Source organism: Osmerus mordax, chromosome 16 (genome assembly GCF_038355195.1).
Source record: "Osmerus mordax isolate fOsmMor3 chromosome 16, fOsmMor3.pri, whole genome shotgun sequence".
NCBI lineage: Eukaryota > Metazoa > Chordata > Actinopteri > Osmeriformes > Osmeridae > Osmerus > Osmerus mordax.
Window position 1 is genome coordinate 13008073 of NC_090065.1, and position 18202 is coordinate 13026274.

The following is an 18202-nucleotide window of genomic DNA, read 5'->3' on the forward strand; positions in this document are numbered from 1 at the left end:
GTAGACATATTTCAAAGGCATCCCGCTCAATGTAACCTCTTTAACAAGTTAGCAAATAGACATGTTGGCTACCGTTGTCCTTGAGTTCACTGTAAGGGCAGAGTATTATCTGCTTGAGCATTGGGCAGAGTCATTTCAAAGTCCCATCAATAAATAAGTGCATGAGGCATTTATGTCCTTTTTGCGTCACTGGTTTTCTCTTACAGTGGGGTCAGTTGAAGCCAAAATACACTCTTCGGATGAAACAAAAGGGATTTGATAGCCACCTCAAACATGGAGCGAGGATCAGATTCACCGATCCACTTGCCGTGCTTTCCCCTCCTCTCTGAGGGTGTCGTAAGGGGAGATCTTCACAACACAGAACTGGAACAAGCAGAGATGGTATGATTGAACCTTTACCAGACCCGACAAACACAGTAAACCTGTCCTACACTCGATGTTTCCATGTGCGTATTCAGTAACATGCTTGTCCTGTGCAGGGCAGCAGATAAACATCAGCCCACGGGAGTCCCTTCTCCTCTGACAGCAACAACACGCCAGCAACAACACGCCACATAGCAGCCCATTCACAACATTCACCACACTTCCTTGTTTACACACGGCCATAAAGTAGGATGAGGTCTGACCCAGGGAAAAGCCCTGAGTCACGGCATCATGAGGGTTAGGGGACAAACTGCAGCTTCAGCCAAATGTTGTTATTTTAAAGGGAAAGGCAATAGACTGGAGCCTGCCCTAACCCACGATACAAATATTTCCACAATGAGAGGGTCGCTTATGTGTAAGCGGACCCCAGGAAGAGCCGTCAATAGCTCCCTTTATGAGGCACCGAGGGGGGAATTAGGCGGTCAATGGAGGGCACTAAGCCTCCTATGCCCTGCGTGCAGGCGCAGGCATGGCGCTGTTTGTTTTGATGGCAGCACGAGACTGGCGCGACTGCAGGTCTTGTTTACCTCGGATTTGTGTCAGGCCCAGGAGTGGCTCCTCTCTCTCCCCGTCTCTCTCCCCAGGAGAAACGCTACTTAGATGGCATGAGAAACACAGGCACATGCCCGCCGTGTTCTAAGCAGTGGAAGCCCCTTCGAGTTACACCCCAATGGGGTTTTTATCTGAGTCTTCCAGGATCTTGTTACTGGACTGTTAGTAGCGTGATATACTTGTCAGTGAGATGCAATGAGACAGGAAAAGGCTACGAATTACATTTGTGAATGGAACCCGATGTGTCGCCGTGAAATCACTTCATTCAGCAGCTATATGGAAATCCCAAATGAAAAGAAACCCATTGCACATTTTTCCAAATCTTGTTTTTATTGAACAAGCAAAGCAGTCTATTTACAACGTACACGCGTATGGGTGTTGACCTTCTTTCCCACCAAGCCCCTCTAGTGTACTTGACAGCAACATCTTTGGGATGACAAGCAGGACAGGAGACAATACTTCAGCCCTGATCAGCAGTATCCATCTCCTCTGATTCCTTTATTTAGTCAGGACCGACCGGTTTTAGGATCATTTTATAAATTTTTCCAGAGCACCATTCACTACAATTACTCATGCGAACAGAGATGGCAAAAGACTGCAAACTCTTTCGAATTCTCTGAATTATGTGATATTGGTGGGTTTATTTGAATATGACTCCATTCTTCTCATTGACGTATTGTTTAGCAAGTGAATCAATCTGAATACACGTTTCAGAACTTGAGATCTGGTACTTTCCTATCTGTAAAGGGCCAATGTTAAAGAATGTTTTGTTTCCGATTGATCATCGCTTCTCCATAGCCAGTCTTTGAGACACACTATGACAGGTTTAAAACACTGACTCAGGTTCCGTTACAGTTTTAAATCTTAGTTACTGATTAATGGCATCATGCTCTTTCAATAGCTTTCCCCCTTCCGTTCCAGCACTGTAAACGTGCTGATAATACACTCTAACATAGAGCATAGGAGACAGGTAAGACTAGGTCCGTTCACTGTGGGTCCAAAGAGTTCTTCAGAATACAAAAATCGCCATCAAATCGGTATTGATTATTTTCAATCAAAATATTTTGTCCATTAATAGTCATGCTGATAGCAGATTGGTGCCAGGAAAACAATGGATTAGAAATTAGCAAATCAACAGTGGAGGCCCTTTAGTGTAGACTTGTTTCTTCTTTTGATCAACTCTTATCAAGCTTATTCAGACTCAGTTCCATAGCCCCTTCCATGGCTAAATAATAATGGCCTCCATATCTAGCAATATTCAAGTGCACTTCTAGTGAAGAGGGATGGGAGGCGGGTTGATGTAAGAGATAACAGTCCTGTCAGAATCAGCCAATCCAGGGCCTGGTTTCATTCTTAAGAAGATGCAAAAGGCAACCAATCATACCAAAGTAAAAAAAAGTTATGAAAAAGATGGTGAAAAAGGTTACACAAAGCAGTCACTTACTTTCGAGTAGAAAATTATTAATTCCCCAGAATCTAAATGATAAAATGTCTCTCCTCTGAGATCATCATTTGCAACTCTCTCATTATAAAAATGACATAAAACCCCAAAGAGGTTTAAAAAAAGATGAAAAAGGTGTGAAAAACATACAAATTCCAAGAGAAAAAAAGAATTCTACAAAGATTAGACGCTCCCTTTCGCAAGTCTGTCCTAAACTGTAGCGATTAAGAATGAGGATCTACAAATATGTAAAAGTAAATATCAAAGAACACGAGTATGGTAATACAGGCATGAGTCACTTTGGCTGATTTCAAGTCTCTGGAGAACAGAATGAGAGTAATCGTCTGCAGTGAGCATGTACAGACCCATGAGGATGACCACTAGCAGTGGGAAGACGGACAGTGGTGCAGTGTTGTTTGGAGGGGTGGGGGTGGGGAGGGGGGTGGGGGTACCGAGGATCAGGAGGGCAGCCTGGCAGGGGGGGGGGGGCAGGGTCCTCCTGACGAATCACCATCGCTAGGAGGTCTGCAGCAGGCGTCTATAGTGGGGCATGACCTCGTGCTCGGGGAGGTGCAGGTTGAACTCCAGCGCCACCAGGACGGGAAACTCGAACGCTATCAGCTCTCGACGGTTCACACGGAACCTCTCCTCCAGTTTCTGGAAAAAAAAGGACAGAAACATGAGCCGAGGCCTGAGTCAGACTAGACCCGAGGTCCAAACGAGGGACCCGCGCTGAACCGAAACACAAAAAAAAAAACAGACTGCTCCACAAGCGTTTCGTGCCGTCTCGCAGCTACTCGAGCCGGCGGTGGGCGAGGACACTTACGTCTATGAGCAGCTTCACCTCGTGCTTCTTGAGGTCTCCTCCTATCTTGGCTGCCAGAAGGACGCAGGCGCCGGCGCACAGCTTGCGGTTCTGCTTGTTGAGTTTGCCCTGGAGCACCAGCTTCTCAAAGTAGACGAAGGCCATGGCCACGGTGGGCTCCTCGTAGCCACACTCCTCCTGGGCCAGCTTCTTGATCTCCCTTTTCAGACTGTAGGGGTGGAGGGACACGGTTGGAGAGAATGTCAGACACTTATACAGGGTTTGTTGTGAACTATTGTGAGCAGTTTCATTTCACAGTGACTGTGCTGTGGGGGACGAGTGGACGAGCCCAACCTCCGTATTTTGCTGAGTGTCAGCCGTATGTGGGGGAACTTCTCCTTGAAGGTTTCGTTCATGTCCTTCTTGAGGTCAGACGGCTTGACATACTCGATGACAGTAGTCTGGGACAGAGAGGTGACAGCATTGGTGTCAGACAGAAAGAGAGGGAGCCAGAGAGAGAGAGAGAGCAAGAGAGAGAAAGAAAGAGACAGGTTAAGAAAGAGAGAGAGAGAGAGAGAGAGAGAGAGAGAGAGAGAGAGAGAGAGAGAGAGAGAGAAAGAGAGAGAGAGAAGGGCATCAGTCTCACAGGGCTAAGTGACCCACTCGTCACCAACAGTGTAGGGTTCCACTGCCCCGCTCTGTGTGATACGGTGTCCGTGCCGCAGGGCATGGGTAGACAGGTGACAGTGGCCAGCACACGTGCCACAAGGACACCACACCAGTCACAGCATTCACCAATGAACAAAGTCTCAACATTCCTACAGCAGCGGCACAAAGCAGCTATGACTTCGCCTCACATGACTGTCAATGTCAGGTATTTGCATACACCACAAAAAAACGGGATGATTTATTTTAATAACAGATACTACTAGAATACTCTCTTTCCTGCCTCGATCCTTCTAAAAATAACCCTTCAAAAGCTTTTCAGTTTGTCTGACATGTCTAATACGCACATAGAAATAACCTACTGTAGAGGGAGCCTTTCAGGCTGAATGGAATTTCATTCATAGAAATTTCCCTGGATTTCCGTGTACAGTAGTAAATGTACTAGATGATTATTGACTCATGGTGCTGGAAGTTGAGAGTTCACTGTCGGCTCGCGGCTGTGGACATGGGGTGAAATGTTGAGAATTTACTGGTGACATTCCTAAAGGTAAACACAATGGCTATTGTTGTGAGAGGCTGGACTTCACAGCGGGAGGAAGAGGAGGGAAAAACAGGGTCTGGCCTTGACCGAATATTTGAACAATTATGAGGCTGTGTACTCTGCTAGTAACAACAGAGCTAAATGAAGAATGACGTGGGAGTCAGGGTTTCTTTTCCAGTTTTGGGGGACACACAGTAAAACAAGCGTTGGTTTCCCGTACACGCCGGAGATTAGAGCTGTGGCAACAGCAGAAGAGAAAGACAACATGTACTATTATGATGAAGTGACTGTCCTAACAAGATGCCGGCCAAAGAGACAGAGAGGGCATTCACACAGACTCCACAGTGAGTAGGAGCAGAGCATTGGCCCAATGACCTTGCTGATTAGTATGGCTTGACAGATCCCCTTGGATTTCATCCAACACACTTCATACAGTTCAGGCCAAATAATGTGTAAAAAGTAGGAGGTGGTCCTAACTCAGTTGGAGGTCATTAAAAAAAATGATGAAATTGGAACTTTGGGCTTTTTTCACATGCCCAATTAGATGTTGTTGACTGAGGAGAAAAATACTTCCTCGACAACAGGAAAAACAAATTCTCCAAAGGTTCTCAAACAGACAACGGCAGAGCAAAGAGGACAGTTTGGATAGATGTGGGACTTGGGGTAGCAGAGGGGAAGCTTCCTCACCATGTAGGAGGGGAAGATCAGCACCCGTTTATGCTTCCCGCACGGCCACTGCGGGTCATCCAGCAGATTGGGGTCGTACTCCCTTATGTCCCCGACATCATTCCCTGCAAGGGACCACAACAACAAACTCAGAGGAAACTACTATTGGCCAGGCATCTTTTATCCCACGTGCCCAGTTGTCATCTAACTAGCATTGCATATTCAAATCAATCCTGCGCCCGCTGTCGGGGTGCAACTGACCGGTGTCGATGCTACTCTGGTTGCTGTTGGCCCGGCCGAGGCTGAGGCTGCGATGGCTGGCGTTGCGGGACTGAGAGAACGAGGAGGTGGAGTCGATGGTGTTGCGACGGCCACCCAGGGCGTTGGTGGGATACAGGAACTGGGTGTAGGACACGGTCTGCGGACACACAAGCAGACCGTCGGTGGGGAGCGCGGGGGAGCGTGCCGTACGAGGCTCCGCCTCCGCCTTCCGTGACCTCTCACCTTTCCGTCGGCGCCCAGCTCCACGCCCTCCAGACCGATCACCATCTCCTTGGCGCTGACCCCGCCTGAGGGGTGCCGCTGGCGCCCGCTTTCCAGTTTCACATCCCTGCGGAAGGGGGCAAACCTTTAGACTCCCCCCGATCCAGAGAGAGGTGCAGTGGGCTGCCGCCACTGCCAGTACCCCCACCCCTGCCTACAGCTCACCTCCACCTCTCCCACTCTACTCTGAACAGGAGCCATATTGATCTGCTGTCATGGGTTAGAGGCTGGGGTTACCTGTCTCTACATGTAGCTGCCGTGAGCATTTTGACAGGGGGAAGTCGAACACACCCGTGGGGTGGTGACAGGGAGAGTACGGGGTCGTACAGATTGGACCTCGGTCTGACTTCTGAACACGTTTCATCACCTCTACTCAAAATGTCACACCCTTGTGGGAGGATTCCAGAAGGGTGGTTTGCTTCCCTGAGATAGGTAACACAGATACTGCCTGTACAGCCAGTATCTGTGTCAGTGGAGCAGACAGGCTGCCCAGGATAACTCATCTGATGGGGAACCACATCCAGGCTCCAGGATTACTGATGAACCCTTACCTGACTCCAAACGGCACAAGCTCTGTATCTGAGCTAGACCTCATGCTAATAAAACCATGTCATGGATTTAAATGTCTAAGTCTGGCCCTAATGTGACTGTTTGGTGATGTAATATCAGTCTCCTGTCACTCACACCCCTGGCAGACTGATTGCAAATGACACAGAAGCCCATCACATGGTTATATACGTTTCTAGGATGAGGTTGTGATGAACATAGCGTTATCTGCTAGTCTGGCACATCAGAGCATTTTGTTGACAGATGCATCAAACCCAGAGAGAGAGATCCCCAGGCAAGACGACTAAAGGGAGAGGGAGACAAGAAGGGAGGGTAAACAAGAACGTTTTCCGGAAGAGAGCTAGTTCTTAAGCAAGACAAGAAAATTGAAAGGTTTTAGTCTATCAAAAGACTAAAAGAAAAAGGAAGGAAATCACAGAAACAAGACCCAGAAATGTGTCTGTTACGAGAGTATCCATTGCAAGGAGCATGCAGGGATAATGTAGCAGCAAGCCCCATCAACTGTGTTGGTAATGACAACATTCCAGCAAATGCACTTGAAAGTAGGCTTGTTGTGTCTTCAAAAGGTTCTGAGGGCAGCTAGGATATAAAAAAAAAAAGGTGCAACAAGACAAGAGATTGAAAAAGGAATCTATAACAGGAGTGCTTTTTAGGCATTCAAGAGACTTTGGTGCATCGATGCCCCAGAGTTCTGAACTACTTAACAATATGATTGGATTTCCCAGTTATTTTTACCCCATTCAATTAAATCAATACATGGAACTGGGGCAAGAATGAGTCCAAATTAGGCTGGAGAGCGGACCTAGTGTATGAGATGACAGGAAAGCAGCTCCAGGGTTATTATCTTATATTATGTTGCTGTTTTTAGTCCACAGAGCTCATTCTTGGTCTTCTGTCCAATAGGCAATGGGATTCTATCCCCTACTTTCGGTCAATAAACGTTTCATTTTGCAGCGCAAACACTTGGCTTGGCAAATCGGCCAACTGTCAATTAGAAGCAGCGGACAGTACAGGATAATACCTCTGGGGGTTCATTAATCCATAACCTCCGTTTTTCTATGGCAGGTATTGGGAGACTGTGCAAATGGAATGAGTCTGTCCGTGGTATGCCTTAGAGCGCTGCTTCCTATCTTTGGGTTACTCTAAAACAAGATGTTTCATGGGAGGGAAAGCTTCACGAGCGAGGTCTGAGAAGCAGACTGAAAGTTTCTCTTGTGGGCAGGCAGATCGTGTCAGACACGGGCCACGCTCACAGCTACCAGGGCTTCCAGAATTTGGAGCCTTGTGTTGCAATGAGAAAGAAAACAGCCTTTTCCTAATCATCTACCAGTGCCTTTTCAAGTGCCAGCTATGAAATATAATCTTTTACCTCAGTGAATGGATAAACAAATTAGTTAACAACAAACTGTAATGCGTGTACACCCCAAAATTAACTACAATGATTCATCTTGGGGGTCTGGTTCTAGATTGAAAGGTTGTAGAACGCATGCCAGTTTCAGATAGCTCATGCATAGCAGAGGGAAGATGCTATAGAACTTAGCAGGGCAGCAAGAGCCTCGGGAAAGTGGTCGGCCTAAATGATGACGACAAAGCCGGTGGCAGTTGCAACGGGTAAGGTAATGGGTTTGTACTACAAGACAAAATGTAATGACAAACTAGGGGGAACCTCTCAGAACACACGCCGTGTGGCTATCATAACCTATGTACTATTACTGGATAAATGTTGACAATTCTTTGGGTTTGTAAAAATGCATCCACCAAAACCAACCCCACGAATCACCGTAGGGGGAACATCCACAGAAACAGAGGGATGAGAGCACAAAGGGGAAAGAGGGAGCAGAGGTTGGAAAAAGGTTGGCATGCTGTAGATTTAGAATACATACCCTGCTTGGCTACAATCTCGATAGGGCAGGACAGAAAAAACACTATAGAAGGATCTTCTGCCACTGATAAGGACTATCCTAAAAAACAAAAATGGTAAATAAGCTAATTAAAAACCCTATGTCAAAATGTCTACAGATTAAGATGGGAAAGGGTGAGCAGTTAACAATTGAGGAATGAAAAAAATACAATGTAAGGTTTTTGTGTTTGTGTGTTTTGTGACTAAGTAGGAATATGCAGCAGTTGTGGTATATACTATACTGTAGTCAGTGGTTTTGGGCATATATGATGCATTTTTGTTCGAAGACTAGAATACTAATGTTAAAAATCCCAAATAAATCACTTTACCTTTTATGTAAACATTTCATTTACTCTGGTAAACTGTTGCAACCAGATAATAGGTGGTTTATGTATCTCAAATGGCTAAGCTGACACAACAAAGCAGCAAAATAACACCTAGGTTACTGTAAGTACTAGGAATGACTATCAGCAAGTCAATGGGCAATTGCTAAATAGAGCAAACAAATTCAACTGTAATTCACACCACCTGGGCCGTGATACAGAATGCAAGGCAATTCACAGACATTTTTAACTAACCAATGGTAATGCATGTATGCTATGAAGGAAGCCAATATCTTAATGACATCCAAACATCGCAGTCTCCTTCACTGTTTTCCTCCAAAGACTCTTCACTCTTTCCCTCACTCACACATACGCCTGTCAAGACCAATATTTCAATTTCCAACATTCTGTCCGATACGCTCGAGGGTAACACATAGCTGCCAATTGAAATGTCATTCATGTCCCAGGAATACTTTTAAATCGAGACAGTAAAGAAGACAAGCGTAGACAAGACTGTCTAGGAAGCTGTCGCAGTCTACACGTGTTTCATCAGACCTGCACACCAAATCAACCCTCTCAACACCAGTGTGCCCAAATGTGACAGTGTTTAGGGGATTTCATAGTGGGCCTTCATGCATGAAGTGACAGTGTGTACAAATGTTGCGTGGCACAATCTTGTGATTTTAGTGTTGTGGTTCGAGATTTATATTTGCTTTGTAGGGCATTCAAAATCATTCGTCGGTTAGCATTTGAGAACATTGTTGTGGGAATGACCAGGGGCAACAATGAGCAAACAGTCTCTCTCAATCAATCCCAACAGCTGTACTGTAAATCACCTAGGAGATTGAATGGACCGGGAGTACTGAATTGTAATCTGAGAGAAACTGGTCGCTCACTGGGGGCCTCCTGAAATTCTCAGTCAGAGGGTTGTGTTCAGTTAGTAGTGGGGTAGTTTCCTCTTTTATACCTTCCATTGCGCATATCATGTTGCCTCATGTTCTTAATAAAGTGAACCTTCTTGAAGCTCTTTGGTCGCGGTGAACCTGATAGGGTTCTGCATCTACAGGGGAGAGAGAACATTCACAACAGGTCCAACTCAAATATGACTGGCATCTCCAAACAGAGAAGTTGTGTGTCAGGCAGAGTGTGAGGCGATGGAGGGAGGGTACCTGCGTAGAGGAGCGTTCTCTTCAATGTCCTCCAGAGTTTCCAGGGACGACCGCTGAGAGACAAGCCTGCGTCTGAGGACACACACACACACACAGAGGGACACTGATGAGTAACAAAAGGCCTCGACAGATGAAGGACGTGACTCTGAAAGGCCTTGCAGCGGTACTGAACATGCCCCTGTAACAGAGCGGTGTTATAAAGTGTTGTCACAGGCACCAAATAGGATCATTATTATCTTGATCGTTTGGTAATGATAAAACAATCGTAATCTTGATAATAACACAACACAAAAAGATTGAGATGTCGTGTGCAATTAAACTAGGAACAATAAGCATAGATGTCTTGAGAATTTCCCAGAGATCTACTGCAAAACTATATTTTGCATGACATTTAGTCACTGTACAGCAAATCCTAAATGCATTCTTTTAACCAATCTATAATTACAGCAGCCTAAGAAATAATCCACGGTATTAAGGCTCAGTAGGCTTTTCACCAAATCCCCAATTACCTCTTTTTATTTTAACACACAACACATCCATAGTCATCCATACACATACCTGAAATCATCAACTTTGTACTTTTGCATAATAGTCACTGGTGGAAAACATCCTCTACCTGTTGTAAATCATTGAGGAGTTCATACAGGCGTGTTCATCTCTTACGTTTTACCAAATATTTCTCAGTCCGGGGAATGAGTAGGTAGCCTAACCCCCATGACCTGCTTTGTAGACCTGTGAGGACAGGCCTTCTGCTCTGTCTGGGTGCTCTCTGGCTCCTCTGCTTCTGGGGTTGCATTACAAAGTCTAACAGTAGTAATAATCACACAGGTAAGTGACGGCCGCTATGGCCAATGACCACCACCCCTGTGTTCTGACCCGCTTTTATATAGGCTCATGGAGAACATTCCAGAATCAGAGACGTCTGGCTGGTAAGTAAGAGGATAAGGTGCTGGCTTTGAGAGAGCCTCATGTACCAATCTTTCATCACAAACCAGGCTTTTCTTTCTTTCGCACTTCTTACAAACCAGCCAATTCTATTAGCCTACTGCTCTAATCAGCTGGCGGTTGAAGAAACAAGCCTTCATTTGAAATTCAGTGTGAACGGAGCTGTTCTAAAATTAGGACTAGTTGCAATCTTGCTTGAGATGCAATGCAACAAGATATCCTCCACATCATCAGCACCTAACCGTGGAGAAGACAATTGGAGCAGGCCTGACACACAGAAGAGGTCTGTGATAGACATTACAAATCTACTGAGCTCAAGGGCACAGGCACACACCTGTCGGTCTCTGGTATTTAGCTTGTAAAGACAAATATGTCAAGAACACGATGCATGCACCATCTTGCTTAAACTCCCGGTCTCTCGTCACCCCTCCGTGGATTAGCCAAACTCTTGGTGTGGCATAAACTCGACCGACCGACACCTGACTGAACTTGTCTCCTCTTTCTTGACCAGTCCAGTGAGAGGGAGGAGGGGGTGGGGTGGGGAAGAGTCAGCTGGCTGGTTAATCAACAACAACGCAGCAGAGCAGATTGGGGAAAGACGACTCGTGTCCTTGAGAAACCCCCAGGAGTGAAGCCACTCAGGCTGATGAGGTCATGTTTACACAGGAGCCCAGCCGGATGAGCAGAGCAGCCTCAACTGTCCAGTAATGGAACATTATGCTCCGAGATGCGAGACTTATTGAAGGAGATACATAAACAGATGAGCCTCGACAAACAGGGCCAGACGAGAGGGAGGTGGAAGAGGAGTGGGAGGGCTTATTGTCCTCTGCTCCAACCTCTGGCTGGAGGTCAGACAGATCTGACCACATGACGTCAACACAGCCAGCTGAGTGCCTTCCGGCTGTGAGAGTCTTGAGTGATGGCGGAATAGACAACAGTTGGATCTACTGTAGATAGGCTAGGGGGATGGGCTGTTGCTTGTATGAGATGGGCTGCACTTCACGCTTTAGTTGGATAACATAACAGATTCATAGCCTTCTAAAATGTGAAACTGAACAGTTTGAAATGATTGAAGTTATTGGGGGCGAAAACAAAAGTTGCCATGCAAGACGTTGACCCTGTGTTTTAGGTGTTAAAAATGATAAAGACTCAATTGCATGCCTGCGTTCTGAATTTGGGAAGAGGTTGAATGCTGTTTTGTCATCTAATACTTAGATCACATTCTAAGTAATTGGAAATGACTTATTTTGCACACATCCAGTAATCCTCCATCAGCTTGGCAGGCACTCCAGATCCAGTTTCCAGTCCAAAAGGCCGCTTGGAGGACTTTGATCCAGCCACTCTGTATAAACGAGGGCAGGACGTGCGCTTTGGAAAAGGATGTTTTCCATGGCAGTGTACAGTCTGGAAACAATAACACCAGACCAGACCACTCATTCACTTCAGACGTGACTCAGATGCAGGACAGCTATGGATGTTTAACCTTTGCTGTAGTGGTCTGGAATGAACAAGTACCGGTGAGAAACTTCCAGAAGACCCCTAAAATACCTCCGCTTATCACGCACGCGTGGATGAAGAAACTATTTTGTGATTTTGACAGCAACAAAAAAACACTCTAAAAAGGATACTAAGGTTACCGCCTACACACTTTCAAAATTCTCATTTTCAAAGGAGAACGTTCAAAAGTGATGCATATGTAACCTGCTAAACAGGAATTTATACTAAGTCGTTGAAGCGTGCTCCACGGACTGGAGATTAGACAGATTCACACACGCCCACTGGCAGGTTGCCACGGACATTGTCTTCCTTACCACTGACGAGGAGTGAGTGGGGAAATAAATCGAATGTTCCAGGCTTCTCCTTACAATTACAGGCCAGGACAAGGAAATGTAATTATTTGGGGAGAAAATCCAATCAACATCACCAATTTTCATGGGTTCTGTCCTTTTCCTTAAATAACATAGATGACAGTAGAATAACAATGATGAATTGCTTTAATGTAGACCTTCCAGAGGTCTACACTGGAACTGTGCAAGGAGACACACTCTCCTGGTGACTTGATATAAACCCAACATCTATAGTCTAAACTCTAGTCTATCCTCAAGCCTAGAAAACAACAACTTCTGCATGCAATTTAGAGAGAGCCTCAGGATGACCAGCGTGGTGGAACTTGAACTTAAAGCACTGGTAACTATCTGTTCTCTATCTTATCTGCCCTGTCAGACAAGTCTTGTTTTGATTATAGTGGCACTTTCACCAAACCCCTCAGCTGCTGAAAGGCTATTACAAGTCTGGGCGATTCTGTGAAGACAAGCTAATCGTTCTTACATAATCATGCGATAATGACAACAATTACTTCAGCGAAAAAACTATAAAACCTCAGGCGCAGAAGGATATGCTCCAATAACCTAAGACTCCAAATCACAAGTGTAATAGCTTAGGAATATCGAAAGATTGTTTTTTCAAAGCAGCAACCTTTTGTAACACCCAATCAAAACCTGTTAACCAACCACTTTTCTTGACCAGAAAGTAAATAGTCCTAACTGATTAGGCTATTGGATTCAAGAAAAAAACAGCTGCACTTCTGATAAATTATGAATGATGACTGCTGAGGAGCGGAAAGAACCACCATAAAGCTATCATCTGCCTGCACAGAATCAGACGAGACAGGGTTTTTTTTGGCTGCACATCTGAGGGCTGCAGCTTCCTGACTAGGAGCAGTACAGTAGGACAAGTGAGGGGGAGAGGGGAAGAGAGGGGAAGAGAGAGAGAAGTAAGACAGAGAAACAAATGTGAGTGTCTGGAGCTAATGAGCGCGAGGAGGTCGTCCCAGAACGCAGAGCTAAGGACTGGCCAGACTCTTAGAAAGCCTGGGCATCCTGCCCCCCCCTTCTCCAAACCCAGCCTGGGCATCCTGCCCCCCTCCCTCCCTCCCTCCCAGGCAGGGCCCTCTGACCACACCTCCACCAGCTGCCCTCCCAAAACAGACCAGGCACTGTGGGGACGAGCATCTGAGGAACATGGCCGTGGTCCATCAACAGGTCACTTATTTCTCAACAGATTATAATTCAGTGTCTTTGGATGTCCTCCAACCACATTCCACAACAAGGGTACACTATCACACTTGTGCCTTGAGAGTTGACCGAACCAAGTGAGCAGTAAACAAACTAGCCGTTCGAACATCCGAAAGGCCTGTTTAGTTGGCTTTCCCAAACTTGCCGGACAGAGTCTGCATCCCAGCACTCGCCTGTATGAGGGTCATGAGGCAATTATAGCCAAGGGAAGAATTTCTTCACTTCTGATACTGGTGTGTGTGACCCTTCACCAAGTCTGGGGTTAGCTCCTGGAGGGGTTTTGAGAAGCACTGAGGCATGGGTGTCACGTAAACGCAGCCAGGAAGTGAACGGAACACTTGGATCTGCTGGCTTCAGGTGGAGTCTGGCAGCTACGAGGCACCGCAGAGGGGAGAGGAGAAGGACTAGAGAGGCGAGGGGAAAGCCAACAGAGACAGACAGGCCGTCAGTGGAGTGGATCTGACAGACAGCAGGTAGTGACACCGTGAATGGAAAGTCTGTCGCTGACAGTTGTCTTCGAGTGAAGCGGGCAGACAAGAGAGAGAGAGAGAAGAGAGGACAGAGACAGAGACAGAGACAGAGACAGAGAGAGAGAGAGAGAGAGAGAGAGAGAGAGAGAGAGAGAGAGAGAGAGAGAGAGAGAGAGAGAGAGAGAGAGAGAGCAATACAAGGTCTGGTTCCTCCCTCCCTGCCCCTCTTGGAGAAAGTCAACAAAGAGAAGGAATAAAAGGTAACAACTGTGTTTCCCTACAGTACTTCCCAGCCCAGGACAGTGTAGGGTTACAGGATGTATATCACATACTGTCGCTTATATTGGACTGGGCAGGAACAAGGGCAGGTCTGGAAAGACACCCATGGGAACTTAAACAAACCATAAACCCCAGACTGTTAAGTAGTGTTCACAACATTAGGAATCCTGCAGTACAGTACTTGGTACTTTCTATGAATTACATGAGTGAGAATCTGGTATAGAGAAAAAAAAGCTTATTGGTAGTTAAGTAGCAGATTGCCAGACCTTGTAAAGGGCTAGGGCCAGTCACATCACACATTCATTGATACTGATGAGGTGTCTCCAGAAAAACCAGATCATTGCTCTCATGTTCTCTAGGACATCTGTAGTGGCTCAAGGGATACAACAAGTGTACAAACATTTCCTTCCACAAATATTGCACAACATGGCCACAGTGGAGCTTGTCTGACTTGAAGGTGAAGGTATTTTATGAATGTGCTTCTGGTATGCCCTTTCAAACTCCCAATGACATGAACAGTCTGTTCCTCCAGGTTGGTAAAAGCATGTACCGTAGTACGAGCCGTATCATCCAGTACTATGCAGTTTACCTGTGAATGTGAGGATTTGACCTAGTTTTGACCCATCAAACTGACATTAGTACTGTATACTATTGCCTCGTCATTTCTCATCAACTGTATTTTGACATTAGAAACAACCAACATTGAATACTAAGAGACATAAACATCACTGAGTTTGTTTCTTTGTGTATCAAGTCCCTGTTGTGTTGAGTTGCTTCAATGACCGAAATACAGAAAGCTTTAGCAATACTGCACTGCTACTTAGATCTAATTCACTGCAATGTTGATATCAATGAAGTAGGGTGTATCACGGTGCAGTTACACTGACTGAGTGTATACATTCATACATGCTCCCCTTATAGGTCAGTCTACTACACCAACACACAAGATGTCCTAAAGTACATAGATTACATCAAAACGTTACATTCTGTTACACAGTTACCTTGATCTCTGCAGCTCTATTGCAGTGTTAGCTATCTGTCCGCCCTCCAGGCAGCAGTAGTTTTGGGGGGCTTGCCTGGAGTAGGCGGAGGGTGGTATTCCCTGAGTGTAGGTCTGCAGCCTCCCTCTAGTCGCAACCGGTACCGCGGAGAAAGGCGAGTTGAAGACGGATGGGCTGAAAGCATCGCCCTCCGCCTCTGCGGACTCAGGGGCTGCAGCGGGACCCATCCCAAAACTAGCACGGGCGTTCGCGAGGAGAGCCTGGTTCGCAATAGCGAGCGCCTGAGTGGCCGAGGTCGCTTCTCCAGAGCTAGCTGCGTACATGGTACGCTCTGGTGAAACCAGGCTCTGTCTAGTCCTGGGCTCAATTGAATCATCCTCTTCGTTTTGATTGTCAGCATCGTCTTGCACCGGTCGTCCGTCTAAAGAAATGTTACTGAGAAAAGAGAGCGCCGCTTGTCTCCTCCGAGGATCAATACGTTTCCGCGTATGTTCGATACTGGAATGCTTTATCTGAAGCGTGGTTGTGGATGTATTGCTGCTCGTGGCAGCCGCCATGGTCCACTTCAGCGTTTAGAATCCGCGATAAGTGGTTTTAGCGAAAATACATTAAAATGTGTAAAGCATGCTTGTTTGGAAAGCAAATGTCAAATGCTTGTCTTATAAGTGCATGCGTTAAACTGACTAAAAACAGGGAGGTCACGTGTGTGCAGTATTGTGGCAGAGCCAGGGAAAAAAATGAACCAATAGGCTCGCAGGAATACATGTGAAAGAGTGTTTTTCCTTTTCCTCCCAGTCCCTCCCCCCTTCCATCTTTTGGACAGGGTTGTGCCAAGAATTACATAAAAATGCATAATGATCCTGGATGTAAGTTTCGCATTAATTACCTTCACATATTTTACGCCAAAATGAAAGTACCACTTTCTCCCTGTGCTTTCAGTGAGTTATTGATAGCTGCATAAATAAAATCACTTGCCGCGTTTTCTAAAAACATATATATGTTTTACGAAAGAATGTATTCTTTTAAGTATAGATGACGTGGAAGATATAATCAATTATAATACATTGTGTTGTGGCCGTTGACAAAAACAGGCAGCTTACAAACTATGCAAGTCAGCATATCTTAAACAATTGCGCCCTCTGTGCTTAACATGGTTGGTATTCATATTTAGTAAGTTCTTCTGACCAACTATGCCATCTAGTGGTTTAAGATTTTTATCACACCGTATTCATGAGGTTGCACCTAAACTACGAAGGCGAACGACAAGCCGCGTATCTACCACCACCTCACAGCAATTCATATTCTCAATTCGAAAATCCTAAAATAAATTGAATAATGAGTTTAACTAAACAAACCAACCAACCAAACCCACACACTGCAACTAAGTCTACCAAGGTAAGGGATACTGCAGGGTGTTGAACATACATGTATATTGTTGTCCCTAATCAAATTCAATAGGGTGCAGCAAATCAAGTCGGGGCTGTTTCTCTTGACTCACAAACTTAAGTCGGATAAAGCACAATTCTTCAGGACCAGCAGACTTATGATTACAAGACATGCATTCACCACTGGATGTCCCTGTAGCTCTTCTGATCTTGTCTGGCTTGGATACTATTACAGCAACATGAGCTTGTCGAGCTTCACTGACTACTGTAATAATTGAACATGTACAGTATCATTGGATTTGTATTAACTGTCATCTACAGTAAGCAAAGAAAGACAGGTAGTTATCATTTAGTCCTTGAAGAAAATTAAATGTCAATGTTTTATGTTGACCTCAGCAGAAGAGTGCATTGCATACATTGATGCTATGGCCTTCACAGCAGTTTTTACAGTAGTTTGTCCCTCTCAACAATAAGGTGCTGGAACAGCAGGTTCTTTACCCACAGTTAATCTGATTGGCCCATCAGTAGAGAGAGAGAAGGAGAGAGAGGGAGATAAAGAGAGTGAGGGAGAGAGAGTGAGAGAAGTAGAGAGAGGGAGACGGCTCAGACTCTCATTCCTCCACCGTGAAACACTGGACTTCCTGTGTTTGTGTCAGGCTTCCTACACATGAAGTGCTTTGGCACCTCATTGTGAAGCGAGATGCACATGACTGCACTATTACTTCACGTAGATTAAGGAAAACATGCCAAGTGTATCATAAATTACCTCAGCTTGCCTGTGAGGTTCAGACAGTAGTTTACAGTAGTGAAAGGCATATTGCAGAATGGAAGCAGTAATGGTGGCAATAAATTGAAAGGACCACAGATGGATGTCCACAAAGCAGGACCAGGGTGACAAATTGCAAATAATGATGATGAGATGAACAATGATGCAGTACATCAGTTTTTTCACTGTTATCTTTACGGAGTAAATATAATTTCAAGATAATGAATCACCAGTTTCATAATTGTTCTCCAGTACTAAGTCATTGTGTCTAATACTAATCCCAGGGAAGTTTGTTACCCATTGCTTTTGAAACCCTAGGTAAGAATTTGAGCCAACGCAGAGTAAGGCAATTAAAATGCCTGTCAAGCTATTTCAGGGGTGTTATTGTCACTTGCCTTAGTTGGGCTTGCTGGGACTGTGTTTGCCAGTGCCACACACAGATGAGGAGAAACAGGGAAAAGTCCCTGGTCCACACATACAGTAGCTGTCACCTTCTACAACAATGGACTGGAAAAGCTATAGACAATACTGGAAATGCCTGGGCTGCTTTACCAGAAGCAACGATTCATAAGCATGGTCTTTTTATTCACTTTTTCTGTTTATCTTCAGTTAGCATTTGAGATCTCCCCTGTTCCCAGAGGGGGATAAAATCTATCAAAAATTAGCAACAGTGTTCAGATTAAGCC

General features: G+C 45.4%; 1 protein-coding gene across 3 annotated transcripts; it reads right to left on the reverse strand.

Annotated features, from left to right (window-relative positions):
- Positions 1 to 1297: 1297 nt before the first annotated feature.
- On the reverse strand, positions 1298 to 15969 carry cables1 (Cdk5 and Abl enzyme substrate 1). Of its 3 annotated transcripts, XM_067253238.1 has the most exons (11): positions 15366 to 15432; positions 14915 to 14953; positions 9597 to 9668; positions 9395 to 9487; positions 8088 to 8165; positions 5599 to 5704; positions 5356 to 5512; positions 5116 to 5219; positions 3576 to 3682; positions 3243 to 3450; positions 1298 to 3073 (listed from the first exon to the last, which is right to left on the reverse strand). In XM_067253238.1, the coding sequence occupies exons 2-11, from the start codon at positions 14932 to 14934 to the stop codon at positions 2933 to 2935; spliced, it is 1086 nt and encodes a 361-aa protein (XP_067109339.1). In that variant the 5' UTR covers positions 14935 to 14953; positions 15366 to 15432; the 3' UTR covers positions 1298 to 2932. The 3 variants fall into 3 exon arrangements, with proteins under 3 accessions (XP_067109339.1, XP_067109337.1, XP_067109338.1); XM_067253236.1 differs by lacking the exon at positions 14915 to 14953 and having other exon boundaries at positions 15366 to 15969; XM_067253237.1 differs by lacking the exons at positions 8088 to 8165; positions 14915 to 14953 and having other exon boundaries at positions 15366 to 15969.
- Between the last annotated feature and the right edge of the window lie 2233 nt (positions 15970 to 18202).